Raw genomic sequence first — 17,814 nt, 5'->3', positions numbered from 1 at the left:
AGCACACATCCACAGAGCCCCGACATATGGACATCAGTGATTTTAATTGCCTTAATCATAAAGAGATAAGAGATGCCCAGAGATCGGATAGTGGCTTACAGCCGCTGTTGAAATACGTCCAGGAACAAAAATTCCCAAGAAGAAGGGAAAGAGAACAGTTTGGTCGGGAAACAAAGAAACTACTGAGTCAGTGGGACCGTCTCAGTATAAAGGATGGTGTTCTCATGCGGATAATTCATGACCAAATAGACGGGACAATACACCAGGTGGTGGTGCCTGGACAATTACGAGAAGAAGTGCTAAGGTTGGCACATGACAGGGCAGGACACCAGGGTCAGGACAGGACGCACAAAATATTACGACGGCGGTGTTACTGGCCCAATATGGAGATGGAGGTCAAACGCCATTGTGAGGCTTGTGTGAGGTGTCAGCATGCGAAAATGCCAGTTGTCAAAATGAGACAGCCATCAGGACACTTACTGGCGACAAAACCACTAGAGATTGTGGCTATGGACTTTACGTCGTTGGAGCAATCATCGGATGGGACGGAACATGTGTTGGTAATGACTGATGTATTCACCAAATGGACTGTTGCGGTGCCCACACGAGATCAGACTGCCAAAACAGTGGCAAAGGTCTTAATAGAACATTGGTTCATCAAATATGGCATACCAAGACAATTACACTCTGACCAAGGAAGGGCCTTCGAGTCAGAAGTAATTAACCAACTGTGCAGCCACTACGGGATCAACAAATCTAGAACAACCACATATAATCCTAAAGGAAACGGACAGTGCGAGCGGTTCAACCGCAGCATGCATGATTTGCTGCGTACTCTAGAACCTGAACAGAAAAAACGTTGGCCTGATTTTCTCCCAGAGTTGGTATATCTATACAACTGCACCCCCCATGCCACAACCGGCTTTTCGCCACACATGTTACTGTTCGGACGGGAGGCTCGACTCCCTCTTGACTTGTTCCTAGGAAAAAAGGAGAGTATGACTGGCTCATACACCGCACTAGAATATGTGAATGAACATATGAGACGAATTAGAGAAATGTACAGGGTGGTACAGGAAAGACTAGAACATGAAGCACGGCGAAGGGAACCGCCGGTACAGACAAAGGACCCGCCACTCAAACTGAACGACAGGGTATTATTGCGTAGCCACCCGTTAGGCAGAAACAAAATCCACGACCTCTGGGGACAGGAGATATGGCAAGTCGTGGAGATGCCTAAAATAGCCGGTGGCCCCTTTAAAATAAGACCCATCAATCACACCAAACAGGAGCGGTGGACGAATATTGCTCAATCTTCTTAAATATTGGCATAGTTAAGAAGAGCATTTACATACAAAGAAACCTAAGACAATTAGGGAACCGGAAACTTACACGGAAATTCTCATACCCATCCCGGAACCATGTCACCATCAACAGCACAACAGCGATACACATGTGGAGGATAACGGCAACAAAGAGGATCCCGTTCCTCCCAGAAGCAGAGAGACAGTAGACCATCAGATAAGTGGTCCGCGGAGAAGTTTGAGAAACAGAAAGAATACGAAATTTTTCGTCAGCAACCATCAATTCTTTCATGGTCGCGCTGGTATGAGAACAGACTGTTCAAAAAGTTATAAAAGTGAACTGGTGAAGGCACCAAACGAAAAAAGGTGGATGTGAATTCTAGAACTGCTTTGTGTCTGAGGAATATGATGAAGACACATTTGACATGTGAAATAGTGATAACTGTCAATCTTTTACGAATGTGACGACATTGACAGTGAGTGGAACAATAATTTTTTTTTACGGCGGTGCTTTTGACATTGAAGGAGTGCACCTGCCAAGCGTTGTTTGTGGTTGAAAACACAAAAAAAAAGGCGGGGGTGGATGTAACTAGGGTAGTTACCATACTATGGTTAACAACGTATTACAGTCTGATGCAATAGTGCAGATGTTGGGCTGATAACGATGACAAAGCCGCTGCGCAGTTCACAGGCTGACGTAACAGTGCAGATGGTTTATTAATCGGACTGTACGACAGAGCTGCGCAATTAATATTCTGATGCAACGATTAGAATCGATTACGAGGACGAATACGAGGACGAATACGATTACGAATACGAAGGGATATATAGGAAGGCGAGAGCTGAGAAGGAGTAGAAGTGTGGCAGTATCAAGTTGGTTACTGAACGTTGTAGACGTATTGTGTTAATAGGGACGATAGACATGTGCATTCGGTTATGTGAAGACTAGTGAGGACGGTTGGGGGTCAGTTGATTCATTCTATTATTGTGAAGCATTTCTTTTGATTCATGTAATAAAAGGATCAATGGTAAACCTGCATCTTCGAGTATCTATATTGTGGTCGATGTTGTGTAGAATGAGTAAATACACTCGTTAACATTTGGCACTACAAGCAAATACACTCGTTACATATATATATATATATATATATATATATATATATATATATATATATATATATATATATATATATATATATATAATTAATATTCTTTAGAGATACTAAACAGATAGGAACAATCTTGGAAGTTTGAGAACTGTTTTTATTTCAATCTTTAGCGATCACAAGCATTAGCAAGAATTTGTCATGGTAGTAGGGGGTGTCGTGTGTTTCCATTAATAGATGTAATTGACACACATCAGATTATGTGTGTAATATAGGTTATAATATAGGTTAATTTGTGTACTGTAATGACCCGGACATTTTTTACAATGTTATTAAAGGGGCAGTATCACCCAGACAATGAAAATGTGACGAAAAGATTTGCCAAAAAAATAACTTATACATACACACATACATTTTTTAGCATATTATTGTTATTATAAAACAGTACATAAAAGAAAGTCAATATATGATGCAAACATTTTTTATAAATAAAAATTTTACCCAAAATATTTAATAATAGATTTTGGGCTGCGGTTTTTCAACCTTTAGGACCTTCCGGCTCTAGAAGTATCTATATTGATAAAATTGTACTTTTTCAATCTGGAAGAACTTTTGAAATTTTGTAAAAAATGTTTCTCGCACGAGAGGGCATTTACTACCAGTGTAACGATATATAAGAAACGTAAGGAAGCCTTATACTAGATTTTAAGTACTTTACTTACGGTTTTGAAAAATTGTTTACAAATATGTAATAAAATGTTAACAAATTAATTTTTTGAAAAAAATATTGCTCTATGTACACCCTTGAAATTATATGCTGTATTAACTATTATATCTGAAGACACGCTACTACCACTGTAGAAATTTGGCATGTGTATGTCTAATAGATTTTTTGTGTGAATATTTATGTTTCTCTCCCTTAGTCTGGGTGATACTGCCCCCTTAAAAAAAATCTATCAGTATCATCACATAGTTTTTATCTACCTATCTGTCAACAACTTGTTCTACGCGATGATTATACAGCCAGGATAGAAATCTTCAGATCTAAAAATATTCTATTCTTCTGTCACGGTGTAAATTTGTTAATATTCTGAGATACAATTTGTATATGTTATCAAATTCGTTTGCATTCTAAGCTCAAATTTTAACACTATTGATATTTGCTGTACGGTTTTGTTTACATCTTAACACTATTCTTATTTGTTAACAATCTAACATAAAATATTATTATGAGACCGATATATTAGTTAACAATCTAAGATAAAATATTCTTACGAGATGGATATATATGTTACGTTTCTAAGTTTCAATTGGAGCATGAAGTGGCCTGTTGAAAATCGTAGCTTAAGTTCGGACAATTTAACATGATATTTGTTTGATTTTGTCAGCCTACTAACTACCAGCATAATGCCATATTCGTGGCTTTAGCAACATGTCTTTGGGTCGGCGTGTCTTTGTGTCGCTGTCTTCTTGTCTTTGTTTCCTCGTGTCTTTGTGTCTTCGTGTATTTGTGTCGGCGTGTATTTGTGTCGGCGTGTCTTCTTGTCTTTGTGTCTTCGTGCATTTGTGTCGGCGTGTCTTCTTGTCTTTGTGTCTTCGTGTATTTGTGTCGGCGTGTCTTCTTGTCTTTGTGTCTTCTTGTCTTTGTGTCTAAGTGTCTTTGCGTATTTGTTTAGTTTTACGAACAAAAACTCGTCCAGGGTTATCAAATTTACTTCACATAATACATCACATTAATTAATCAAACATTTTTTAAACACATGTTTATGTTAGAATATTTTATCTTTACATTTTTGTTCGTCCTAACAGATCAATATAAAAAACATAAATACACAAAACATAAATACACAAAACATAACTACACAAAACATCAATACACAGAACATCAATACACAAAACATCAATACACAAAACATCAATACACAAAAAATCAATACACAAGACATCGATACACAAAACATAAATATACAAAACATAAATACACAAGACATCGATACACAAAACATAAATATACAAAACATAAATACACAAGACATCGATACACAAAACATAAATATACAAAACATAAATACACAAGACATCGATACACAAAACATAAATATACAAAACATAAATACACAAGACATCGATACACAAAACATAAATATACAAAACATAAATACACAAGACATCGATACACAAAACATAAATATACAAAACATAAATACACAAGACATCGATACACAAAACATAAATACACAAGACATCGATACACAAAACATAAATATACAAAACATAAATACACAAGACATCGATACACAAGACATCGATACACAAAACATAAATATACAAAACATAAATACACAAGACATCGATACACAAGACATCGATACACAAAACATAAATATACAAAACATAAATACACAAGACATCGATACACAAGACATCGATACACAAAACATAAATATACAAAACATAAATACACAAGACATCGATACACAAGACATCGATACACAAAACATAAATACACAAGACATCGATACACAAGACATCGATACACAAAACATAAATACACAAAACATAAATACACAAAACATAAACACACAAACCATCAATATTTAAAACATAAATACGCTAAACATAAATACACAAAACATAAATACACAAAACATCAATACACAAAACATAAATACACAAAACATATCCCCCAGTGTCATGAAACAATATACCCCAGCATATCTAAAAGATATCTTTCATTGACTGGAGCGCACTCTCTATACTCTACAGTTTCTATAGATCCAGCCGTTGGCCATTCTTTAATAGACACCCATTCATCAAGCTCGTCTAGGCTTACCACAGCAAATATTAAAAGTCATAAATTATTTTTACCAGCTGTGAGTGGCTGTATAGTGGAGGCCCGGGGCGGATTTTAGATTACATTTCTTGTTGTGGGGGGGGGGGGGGGGGGGGTCGCGTGTATTTATTGAAAAGTGATGGCCCGGTGGGGAGATGGTGAGAGATGTTGGCTGTGTGTGGTGATGATGCGGGTGGTGGTGGGGGGGGGGGGGGGTTAAAGTTGCATGAGTAGGTAAATGGACAGGTTGAGGAAGAGAAGGGGAAAAGGGAAGGGATAAAAGAAAGAGGGAAAAAGAAAAAGGAAAAAATAGTATCCGTTTTTTTTTTTTATAAAATTTCAAAACAAGAATGGTTCAATTTTTTCGTGTACAACATTAGCGTTTATAGACAAGACTTATGATGGGTTGATTATGTTTCCTTGAGCTTTGTGATGTTTCCTTTACGATAGTGGTGTTTCCTTGAGTTTTGTGATGTTTCCTTAACGATAGTGGTTTTTCTTTGAGTTTTGTGATGTTTCATCTCTTTTTATTAAATCTAGTTTTATAATGATGTTTTGTAAGGATGTTTCGTAATGATGTTTTGTAATGATGTTTTGTAATTATAAATTGTATTTTTTACTGGAATTTTGATGTTTGTTGTGATGTTTTGTAATGTTTTGTAATGATGTTTTGTTGTGATGTTTGGTAATGTTTTGTAATGCAGTTTTGAAATTATAACTTGTAATGATGTTTTACTGGTGTTTTATAATGATGTTTTGCAACGATGTTATGTAATAATGTTTTTTTTTTACATTTTGTAACTATGTATTTAAACGATGTTTACAGTTATACAAAATCGAGAGAAAAGGCTTAAGATATTGATTTTTTCTTTCACGTCCTTAATCTCGGCTAAAAAATGTCATTACATTTTTTCTAGTTTTTAATCTGCTACTTTTTTTAAGTTCAACTTACGGCGAATATCGAGTGTTCTTTTCCAGTTTAATGGTTTGAATTTCTACGTGGGACAAATTAGATGTCACGTTTATGGCTTAGTCTAAGTTGATGTTAGTTGTTGGGTTACTACAGATTAAATGAAACATGTATAGTGTAGGTTGCATTCTAGATTTATTGTGATGTAGGGTTAGATTAGGTTACAGAAGGTTTTCATAATACTAGGCTTACATTACTACATTTTACATATGCATTATGATTTATATCAGGATTTGTATAGACTACCTTACACAGCCCCAAATATTCTCTACTTTATGCTTTATGGCCTCCCTCCCCGCCCCTTTTTACCTCCATTTTATAGCCTCTCTTGCAACCTGTATAATAGTGTATAGCCTGCCTTGTCAACTTTCATAGTCTACCTTTTAATGAGTTATGTAACCTAACTCGTAATGGCGATATAAACGCTTTTGTAACCTCCATTGTCCTGGCTTATTAACCTCCCTTGCCAAGGTTTAATATTTAATAACCTCCCTTGCCTTGCCAAGGTTTAAATTTTAATAACCTCCCTTGCAAAGGCTTAATATTTAATAACCTCCATTGTCCTGGCTTATTAACTTCCCTTGCCAAGGCTTTATTATTTAATAGCCTCCCTTGACAAGGTTTGAATTTTAATAACCTCCCTCGTCAAGGTTTGAATTTTAATAACCTCCCTCACCAAGTTTTAATTTTAATAACCTCCCTTCCCAAGGTTTAATATTTAATAACCTCCCTTCCCAAGGTTTAAATTTTAATAACCTCCCTTCCCAAGTTTTAATATTTAATAACCTCCCTTCCCAAGGTTTAATATTTAATAACCTCCCTTCCCAAGGTTTAAATTTTAATAACCTCCCTTCCCAAGTTTTAATATTTAATAACCTCCCTTCCCAAGGTTTAAATTTTAATAACCTCCCTTCCCAAGGTTTAATATTTAATAACCTCCCTTCCCAAGGTTTAAATTTTAATAACCTCCCTTCCCAAGGTTTAATATTTAATAACCTCCCTTCCCAAGGTTTAAATTTTAATAACCTCCCTTCCCAAGGTTTAATATTTAATAACCTCCCTTCCCAAGGTTTAAATTTTAATAACCTCCCTTCCCAATGTTTAATATTTAATAACCTCCCTTCCCAAGGTTTAAATTGTAATAACCTCCCTTCCCAAGGTTTAAATTTTAATAACCTCCCTTCCCAAGGTTTAAATTTTTATAACCTCCCTTGCCAAGGTTTAATATTTACTAACCTCCCTTGCCTTGCCAAGGTTTAAATTTTTATAACCTCCTTGTCTAGGCTTAATATTTAATAACCTCCCTAGCCAAGGTTTAAATTTTAATAACCTCCCTAGCCAAGGTTTAATATTTAATAACCTCCATTGTCAAGGCCTTAGTACTTAATAAACTAGATTGTCAGGGCATAATAACCTCTTTTGTCAAGGATTAATATTGAATAACCTTCCTTGTCGTAGTTTATCAACCTCCTATGTTCTGACAAAATAACCTCCTATGTTTTTATAAAATAAACTCCCCTATCCTGACAAAATAACCTCCCCTATCCTGACCAAATAACCTCTCATATTCTGACCAAATAACCTCTCATATTCTGACCAAATAACCTCCTATGTTCTGACAAAATAGCCTCCTATGTTCTGACCAAATAACCTCTCATATTCTGACCAAATAACCTCCTATGTTCTGACCAAATAGCCTCCTATGTTCTGACAAAATAGCCTCCTATGTTCTGACCAAATAACCTCTCATATTCTGACCAAATAACCTCCTATGTTCTGACAAAATAACCTCCTATGTTCTAACCAAATAACCTCCTATGTTCTGACCAAATAGCCTCCTATGTTCTGACAAAATAGCCTCCTATGTTCTGACCAAATAACCTCTCATATTCTGACCAAATAACCTCCTATGTTCTGACAAAATAACCTCCTATGTTCTAACCAAATAACCTCCTATGTTCTGACCAAATAGCCTCCTATGTTCTGACCAAATAACCTCTCATATTCTGACCAAATAACCTCCTATGTTCTGACCAAATAACCTCCTGTGTTCTGACCAAATAACCTCCTATGTTCTGACCAAATAAGCTCCTATGTTCTGACAAAATAGCCTCCTATGTTCTGACCAAATAACCTCCTATGTTCTGACAAAATAACCTCCTATGTTCTAACCAAATAACCTCCTATGTTCTAACCAAATAACCTCCTATGTTCTGACAAAATAACCTCCTATGTTCTGACAAAATAATCTCCTATGTTCTGACCAAATAACCTCCTCTATCCTAACCTCCCTTGTCCAGATATTACAACCTTCCTTTTTCTCGTGGACACAGCAATACTCTCGCAAACCTTTCTCCACTAGCTGTAAACTATCAACACATACCACAATAATCTCTAAACACCGTCCCCAGTTCACAGGAATACACATACAAACTTCTCTACAAAGTGGTTCCACATTTTGGGTTATGAGCTCTTAGAGTGTGAGTTACAAATCGATTTAAAGTGCTACATCTGCCAGTATACTTTTACTGCCTCCAGCATAATTAATTCTATTTTTCGGCTGATTAATTATGCAAGTTTCAGTAACAGCTGTCTTAATTAAAACGTAATATGAGAGAAATGAGTTGACTGCAGTTGAAAAAAATAAATTTGTCTGGTATCTAGAGTGTTAGGAGCGAGGGGTGGGTAGATTTTTTTTTGGCAGAACGGTCATGTTGTTCCCGCGTCTGTGAGCGTGCGTGGAGCTCCAGGATGGCGCCGTGTGTTGGCGAGTGCCTCACCTCCCCCCTCCTGCTTTCTCTCGTGTCTTGTGTTCAACACACACTGGCGCTGTGCACGTCGGGCCCTCGTTGCCTCATATCCTGGTGAAGCTAAAAAAAAAATAAGGTTCTTTGAAAAGGTTTACATCCTCGAGCATTGTTGTGAAGGATTACATTCAAGCCCATGGGCGGCTGTGCATTTTTCTATTAGCGGATTTATCTCCGTGGAGTATTTGTTAAGTGCGAGTCGGTAGGTACTAGAACTATGAATCTGTATTAATACATGATTTCAATCTCTCTCACTCTACTCACCCTAGGGAGGTACTAGATCTAGATCTATTTTAATACATGTTTTTAATGTCTCTCTACTCATTCTAGGGAGGTACTAGATCTAGATCTATTTTAATACATGTTTTTAATGTCTCTCTACTCATTCTAGGGAGGTACTAGATCTAGATCTATTTTAATACATGTTTTTAATGTCTCTCTACTCATTCTAGGGAGGTACTAGATCTAGATCTATTTTAATACATGTTTTTAATGTCTCTCTACTCATTCTAGGGAGGTACTAGATCTAGATCTATTTTAATACATGTTTTTAATGTCTCTCTACTCATTCTAGGGAGGTACTAGATCTAGATCTATTTTAATACATGTTTTTAATGTCTCTCTACTCATTCTAGGGAGGTACTAGATCTATATTGAGCATGTTTTTAACATCTCTCTACTAGTCCAAGGGAGGTACTAGATCTAGATCTATATTGATCATGTTTTAGCATCTCTCTACTAGTCCAAGGGAGGTACTAGATCTAGATCTATATTGATCATGTTTTTAGCATCTCTCTACTAGTCCAAGGGAGGTACTAGATCTATATTGATCATGTTTTTAGCATCTCTCTACTAGTCCAAGGGAGGTACTAGATCTATATTGATCATGTTTTTAGCATCTCTCTACTAGTCCAAGGGAGGTACTAGATCTATATTGATACATGTTTTTAGCATCTCTCTACTAGTCCAAGGGAGGTACTAGATCTATATTGAGCATGTTTTTAACATCTCTCTACTAGTCCAAGGGAGGTACTAGATCTAGATCTATATTGATCATGTTTTTAGCATCTCTCTACTAGTCCAAGGGAGGTACTAGATCTATATTGATCATGTTTTTAGCATCTCTCTACTAGTCCAAGGGAGGTACTAGATCTATATTGATCATGTTTTTAGCATCTCTCTACTAGTCCAAGGGAGGTACTAGATCTATATTGATACATGTTTTTAACCTCTCTAGCGCTCGATTCACCCCGTCCCTAATCTAATCTGGTTCGACTTAGCTTTAATCTCCAGCGTGCATGTGTTGCATTCCAGCCGTTCTAATCGAATTACTTAGCCTGTGCTAATCCCGACCCTAAGCCTAACTTTCTCTGTTGAAGGGTTAGACCAAAATTGCAGAGGTTGCAATCGAAGTACTTAAATTATGCTAATCCTGACCCTAAGCCTAACCTTCCGGATTAAAGGATTAGACCAACACATTGGATTTTCATTTCTATTTTTTAAAAAAACGTTGAGTGCAATTGTGAAACATGTGCTGGGGTTATTACCATCAGACTATCCAAAGTGACACATTTGTGTCACACATCCAACAAGGTGTTACGGGTGGGGGGATGGAAAAAGGGTGGGGGATATTTGAGAATCAATGACAAGCTGTAGCCCTCCATGGACTGTAGAGCTACAGTGATGCCTGAATGGATGTCATAGCTAGTGTCGGACAATTTTTGCCATATATATATATATATATATATATATATATATATATATATATATATATATATATATATATATATATATATATATATATATATATATATATATATGTGTGTGTGTGTGAGTGTGTATGTTTGTATATATATATATATATATATATATATGTATGCATGTATATTTGTGTATATAAATGTGTATATATACGTGTGTGTATATATTATTATACACACGTGTATCTATATATATAATGTGTGTGTGGTTGTGTGTGGCGTATGTGTGTGTGTGTGTTGAAGGGGAAAATGTTCTAGAAATATATGAGATGATGTCGAACTAGTTACTACAGTTAAAGCCATCTGCTCAAGAATTCAGTACTAAACTAGATCTCTCTAGATAGCATTCTATACCCTGGAATGCAGTTGCTTGAATTTTGTTGGCAGAAATAGTTAACTAGAAAATGTATGTTCTCTAAACAATTGAACCGACCTTTGAACCCCAGGGAAAGCATACGACTTGCAGCAGTTTTAGAGGGTGCCGAGAGTTTGGCAGCGGGGATGTTTGTGTTGCAGTGGTGCAGTAAGTGGGTCATGGTCAACTTGCTCACACCAAGCACACAGTTTGGGTCAGACGTGTGTAGCGTGCTGGTCGCCACCGCTCAAGTACTCACGTCACATGCCTTCTCCTGCCCCTCCCTCCTTTCACTTGTTACTTTAAATTGTCACTTGTTACATTTACTTAACCTTAGTAAAGTAATGGGAAATAACGATTCGGCTATAGAACAAATTTATATTATAGAGCAAATTTATATTATAGAGCAAATTTATATCATAGAACAAGTTAATATTATAGAAAAAATTTATATTATAGAACAAATTTATATTATAGAGCAAATTTATATCTTAGAACAAGTTAATATTATAGAACAAATTTATATTATAAAACAAATTTATATTAATGAACACATTTATATTACTCTATAGAACAAAATATTATAGAACAAATTTTAATTATAGAACAAATTTATATTGTAGAACTAATTTATATTATAGAAAAAAAAATATATTAATGAACAAATTTATATTAGACTATAGAAAAAATCTTATATAACAAATTTATATTACTGAAGAAGTTTATATTAGGCTATAGAACAAAATATTATAGGACAAATTTATATTAATGAACCAATTTATATTAGGCTATAGAACAAAATATTATAGGACAAATGTATATTAATGAACCAATTTATATTATGCTATAGAACAAAATATTATTTAAAAAAATTTTTGTAGAACAAATTAATATTGAAGAACAACTTTATATTATAGAACTAATTTATATTATTGAACTAAGTTATAGTGTAGAACTTATTTATAAGATAGAACTAATTTATAATTTAGAACAAACATTTACTATAGAATACGTTTCTACTGTATAATAAATTTCTACACTTTACAGGGGATATGTATTACAATGAAAACACATGCAATAACACATAATACTTTTTACACGAAAAACACATGAATTAACAAACACGCATAACATAAAACACAAAATTACAAACCCGCCTTCAACAACACACACAATAACAAGCAAACAATAACCAACACACAATAACAAACACACAATAACAAACACACAATAACAAACACAATAACAAACACACAATAACAAACACACAATAACAAACACACAATAACAAACACACAATAACAAACACACAATAACAAACACACAATAACAAACACACAATAACAACACACAATAACAAACACACAATAACAAACACACAATAACAAACACACAATAACAAACACACAATAACAAACACACATACTACATCTCACACAAACACACAATAACAAACACACGTACTACAACTCACACAAACACACCACGCTAAAGCAGTCAAGACACTTTCATTGTGTTGAGTTTATTCTATCAGAAATTTATTGCATGTTTACTTGCGGTCTGAGTGTGCTAAGTGCCACTCCCAATGATTCACATACAGAAGAGAGACGTGTCCTTTAGACGCTTTTATTTCTTTTTCAATCGATTTTTTAAAAATTTACTGCTCTGGTCTAGTGTTAGCCCGTATATCATGGGGTTGCAATTTTGCAGATTTTTACCCCCCCCCCCCCCCCCACATATATGTATATCGTCTAATGTCGTCACATAAACCCCTCCCCCCCCCCCCACATACACATACTTACTTTTCTAGTTGTTTGAGTCCATTTATGCACAGCCCCTAAAATAAAAGCTAGGCCTCTGTCATCTAAGAATATAACAAACCGTAATTCGCAACCAAAATCATTAAACAAAAATTTTAATTCATAATGATTTGCAAACTGTTGAAATTTCGCAGCCACTGTATTTCAAGGTCACTGTTCAACGCGCCAAATATTATAATATTATAAAAACTACACAAACTTCACTTTCTTAAGCCCCCCCCCCCCCCCTGGAAAATACACCCTCTTCAATTATATCAGGATACCACCTATATAGACGTCAAATAGATAAGTATAATAGTATTGCTAGTAGTCAGCCTTTACAAACAAGTAGTTGTCCCTACCCCCTCCTACCCCCACCCCTCCTGTAAGTTCCACTGATTTGCTTCTAGAATCATCGATTTCTGCTCCTCCCTGGGGGTAAATCGGATTTAACAGCCTCGGCATCGGCTCAGTCGGAACTTATTACGTCATCGACAGGAAGTGTTCAGGACTGGTTCCGTTAGTGTAAGCCCTAACTGTGGTTCTAACTGACCCCAGTCCCTAACCCTGACCCCATGACTGTGGTTCTAACTGACCCCAGTTCATAACCTGACCCCATGACTGTGGTTCTAACTGACCCCAGTCCCTAACCCTGACCCCATGACTGTGGTTCTAACTGACCCCAGTCCCTAACCTGACCCCATGACTGTGGTTCTAACTGACCCCAGTCCCTAACCTGACCCCATGACTGTGGTTCTAACTGACCCCAGTCCTTAACCTGACCCCATGACTGTGGTTCTAACTGACCCCAGTCCCTAACCTGACCCCATGACTGTGGTTCTAACTGACCCCAGTCCCTAACCTGACCCCATGACTGTGGTTCTAACTGACCCCAGTCCCTAACCTGACCCCATGACTGTGGTTCTAACTGACCCCAGTCCCTAACCTGACCCCATGACTGTGGTTCTAATTGACCCCAGTCCCTAACCTGACCCCATGACTGTGGTTCTAACTGACCCCAGTCCCTAACCTGACCCCATGACTGTGGTTCTAACTGACCCCAGTCCCTAACCTGACCCCATGACTGTGGTTCTAACTGACCCCAGTCCCTAACCTGACCCCATGACTGTGTTTCTAACTGACCCCAGTCCCTAACCTGACCCCATGACTGTGGTTCTAACTGACCCCAGTCCCTAACCTGACCCCATGACTGTGGTTCTAACTTACCCTAACCTGACCCCATGACTGTGGTTCTGACTGACCCCAGTCCCTAACCTGACCCCATGACTGTGGTTCTGACTGACCCTAACCCTGACCCCATGACTGTGATTCTAACTGACCCCAGTCCCTAACCTGACCCCATGACTGTGGTTCTAACTTACCCTAACCTGACCCCATGACTGTGGTTCTGACTGACCCCAGTCCCTAACCTGACCCCATGACTGTGGCTCTAACTGACCCTAACCTGACCCCATGACTGTGGTTCTAACTGACCCTGACCTGACCCCATGACTGTGGTTCTAACTGACCCCAGTCCCTAACCTGACCCCCATGACTGTGGTTCTAACTGACCCCAGTCCCTAACCTGACCCCATGAAAAAAAACCAATGACATATAGCTCTACCGGCTACAAAAAAAAATCAATTTTTGAAAAAGTGTATCCAAACAACGGGATGACACCCAATGAATCCATAAATCATTGATGAGCCAAAATAGCCGGTTGCTATTTGCCTGAAACACCGTTGGTTATCCGGGTGTTTGGATTAAACAAATAGAGATATTAAGATGAAAACAGATACATCAAAAACTAAAGGTTGTATAAACATTGAAATGTTTTGATATAAAATAAAGAATGTATTAAAAAAAAGGAGTTAAATTTTTTTTTCAAATAAATAAAGGATAGAATCTATATAAAAATTGAAGGATCGTTTTTATTTCTTAACATTTTTAGAAATGAGGAAATATGAACGTGTCTAGTTCAAGAGAAAACATTTCATTATCTGGCTGTTATCTTTAACGAGACATCCGAGGGAAACAGATACTTAACCCAACAAACCCAGCAGGATTTCCTTTGCCTTGTTAGGGCGTTCAAACAACAGTCTTAGTTGTACACGTTCTGCGTTAGGTGGAGTAGGTTCACTAATGGCTAGATTACTTCAGCGGTAAGTTTTGCGTTTTATAAAAAAGGAGACATGTTATTCTATATCGAGTTTCACCAGAGTTTCTTCCAGGCATCTCTTCGGGGGGGGGGGGGGGAATTTTTATATAGAATGGAATTTTTATATAGGAAATATATACTTTTGACAGTGTCCACCCCCCCCCCCCCCCCCGGAAATTTTAGTCCACCACCCCCCCCCCCCCTCGAAAATTTCAAGAGCACCCCCGGAGAGAAAAGTTTGGAAGAAACACTGGGTTTCAACCCTACCCCATCCACCTCTCATATAAAAAAAAACCAGACACCCCTACCCCTCCCCCCAATGATGTCACTATAGGATAGGCCTATAAATCATCTAAAATTATCGCACAAATTAGCATGGCTTTCTACCATAGTTTACTCACACAAAAAAATGAAATAAAAGTTATGTCCCATGCCGTGAACCCCTGCCTATTAGTTGCATAAATGCTCACGTCTGCACCCTCTAGCCCACCCAGTGGCGTAGTGAGGTCGGGTGTCACCCGGTGCAGCACTTAATGGTGTCACCCCCCAGAGGCGTAGCGACGCTTCCCGGGGACAAACTTTCAAATTTTCTATTTGCACCCCCCTTCTCAAACTTTCGATTTGCACCCCCCCCCCCCTCAAGTTTTTCTCTATATATTTAGCTATTTTTTGCCTTGGTGTCACCCCCCTAAATGGTGTCACCCGGTGCGGTCCTCACCCCCCGCCCCCCCCCCCCCCCCCCCCCCCGCTACGCCTCTGAGCCCACCCCTTCCCCGGGGGGTGAATCATTTATAGACGACCAGTTTAATTCACCAGATGAGGTGACAGAATGAGTATAAATACAGGCCTACCTTCTTTAAAGTAACGTTCCCTTTTCGAACATAACGGTCCAATGGGTAAGTGAAGTAGAGCTCACCTGTTTCTATGACCTCGGCATACGAAGTGAGAGTGAGGTCAGCACTTTACCCCTCCGCCTATACTTTCCCTCACATGATTCAGGCATCCACTTCCGCGACGTTCCAATTAGACACAATTAGACCGTGGTAAGGTTAACCATTAAGTTAAGGATTGAATGTAATGTTAAGTAGTCGGACAGGTTACGTTTAGAATCAGCTTTAAGTTTTTATAGTTCTGCCTTAAGGTGCGAATATCGTGGAAATAAAGTGAACGTACCCCTTTGAAACAAAAACTACCAACACATACAAACCCATCCAAATAAGGGACAGGAAGAATAATCAATACACCATTCAGTAAATTATATCTCGGTCTTTGTGTGGGTCAGCCCATCACTAAATCATCCTCCGGTCTTTGTGTTGGTGTGTGTGTGGGGGGGGGGGGGGTGCGGTGTTGTTGGGGGGGGGGGGCACAATGAGAGCAGTACAAGCCTCCCCCGAGAGAGAGAGAGAGAGAGAGAGAGAGAGAGAGAGAGAGAGCAGTTATGATAATCTCGGGACAATGACACGGATAGCCCATCTGTCGCATAGTTTAGGGAAAAAAATGTGTGAATGAATGACTAGAGAAGATCTAAGAATCGATTAGTCATAACCAGGTAATTGTGTAGCTAGTATCGTCGTTAACGATACCTTGCCTCTAAACGTAGCCATAATATTAAACTTTATCTCTAAGCGGTGTAGTTGTCAGTTGGTCAGAGCAAGGTCATCGTGTACCCAATGTCAGTGGCGTCACTAGGTTGGGTGTCATCTGGTGCGGTAAGAAGGGTGTTACCACCCCCCTCTATTTACAACAATTTTTTTTCAAATTGGTTTGGTGTCACCCGTCTGCCCTATTCTTTCGTTAATTTAGTTAGATAAAACATTATTTTGACACTAAATTCTTCTATTTGACAGTAAATTTTACGATTTTTTAATTTGATGTCACCCCACCTATTTTCGTCACCCAGTATGAACCTCTCCCTTGGCCTCGCCTTGTGACGCAACTTCCGTATATCGTCATCAACGACACTGTATTTCCGTATCCTGTCCTAACTTTGTCAAATGTCTTCAGTTAACACGAGGACATGTCCCCAAAACTAATCTTTGCTATCATACCTTTAATCAACCTTGACCCTAAAATTAAAACGTGTTCCCACTTATAAAAAAAAAACAGCATAAGTAAGCTTCCATAATTCAGTTGCATGTATTTGAAAGTTTACCTGAGTTATAAGCGCCAGGCAACAAAGTTGTTTCAAGAAGTGTCCCATTTTTTTTTTAATGCGTACCGCCTGCATACTTAATAAACAGAAGTTATTGATTTAAAAATTGTGGGTGATGTCGTTTTGATGATGTCGTTACGTTACTCTGATGAGCCTAACTAGCTGTGTGAAGTGTGTTTCTCCTGGTTGTATTAGACCAGGGGTTCCCAACCTTTTTTTTTTTCTCTAGAGCACATTTTTAAATATCGGTAGGGTGGTGGGCACCACCTATTTTAAATCGACAAACTCCTTCCATAACTTGTCATTTTCCCATAATTTATTTTCTTATTTTCTTATACTCATAATGTATTAATAAATAATAAACAAAATGTTTCAAAATAATAAAATTATTTGGCATTTTTTTCAAATTGCATACACACAGAGAAATGTATTTACAAAACGTAAATAATGTAGTCTGGCTCGCCGCTAGACAAGTTGGGACAAGTATCGAACATATTTAATAAACCTAGGCAGTCAAAAAAAAAAAATTAAAACTGTAACAAATGAATAAAAATAAATCATATTTAAAAA

General features: G+C 37.6%; 1 protein-coding gene across 4 annotated transcripts in view; it reads left to right on the top strand.

Moving 5' to 3' along the window:
* Nucleotides 1–17,814, top strand: part of LOC131934455 (uncharacterized) — a 71,523-nt gene that overhangs the window by 32,008 nt on the left and 21,701 nt on the right. Inside the window, exon 1 of one of the 4 annotated variants that reach the window (XM_059290530.1) lies at nucleotides 14,908–15,096. The exons of the other annotated variants lie outside the window; for them this stretch is intronic. Coding sequence (XP_059146513.1) covers nucleotides 15,077–15,096 — 20 coding nt within the window. The 5' untranslated portion in view covers nucleotides 14,908–15,076. Of the gene's footprint in view, nucleotides 1–14,907; nucleotides 15,097–17,814 lie in introns of those variants that run through there. 4 annotated transcript variants of the gene reach the window in all.

The sequence above is a fragment of the Physella acuta genome, unplaced genomic scaffold (assembly GCF_028476545.2).
Source record: "Physella acuta isolate Inbredline_101_S28 unplaced genomic scaffold, ASM2847654v3 ptg000109l, whole genome shotgun sequence".
Classification (NCBI taxonomy): Eukaryota; Metazoa; Mollusca; class Gastropoda; family Physidae; genus Physella; species Physella acuta.
Note: the sequence above shows the minus strand (reverse complement) of the source record. Positions and strands in the feature narration are given on the sequence as shown.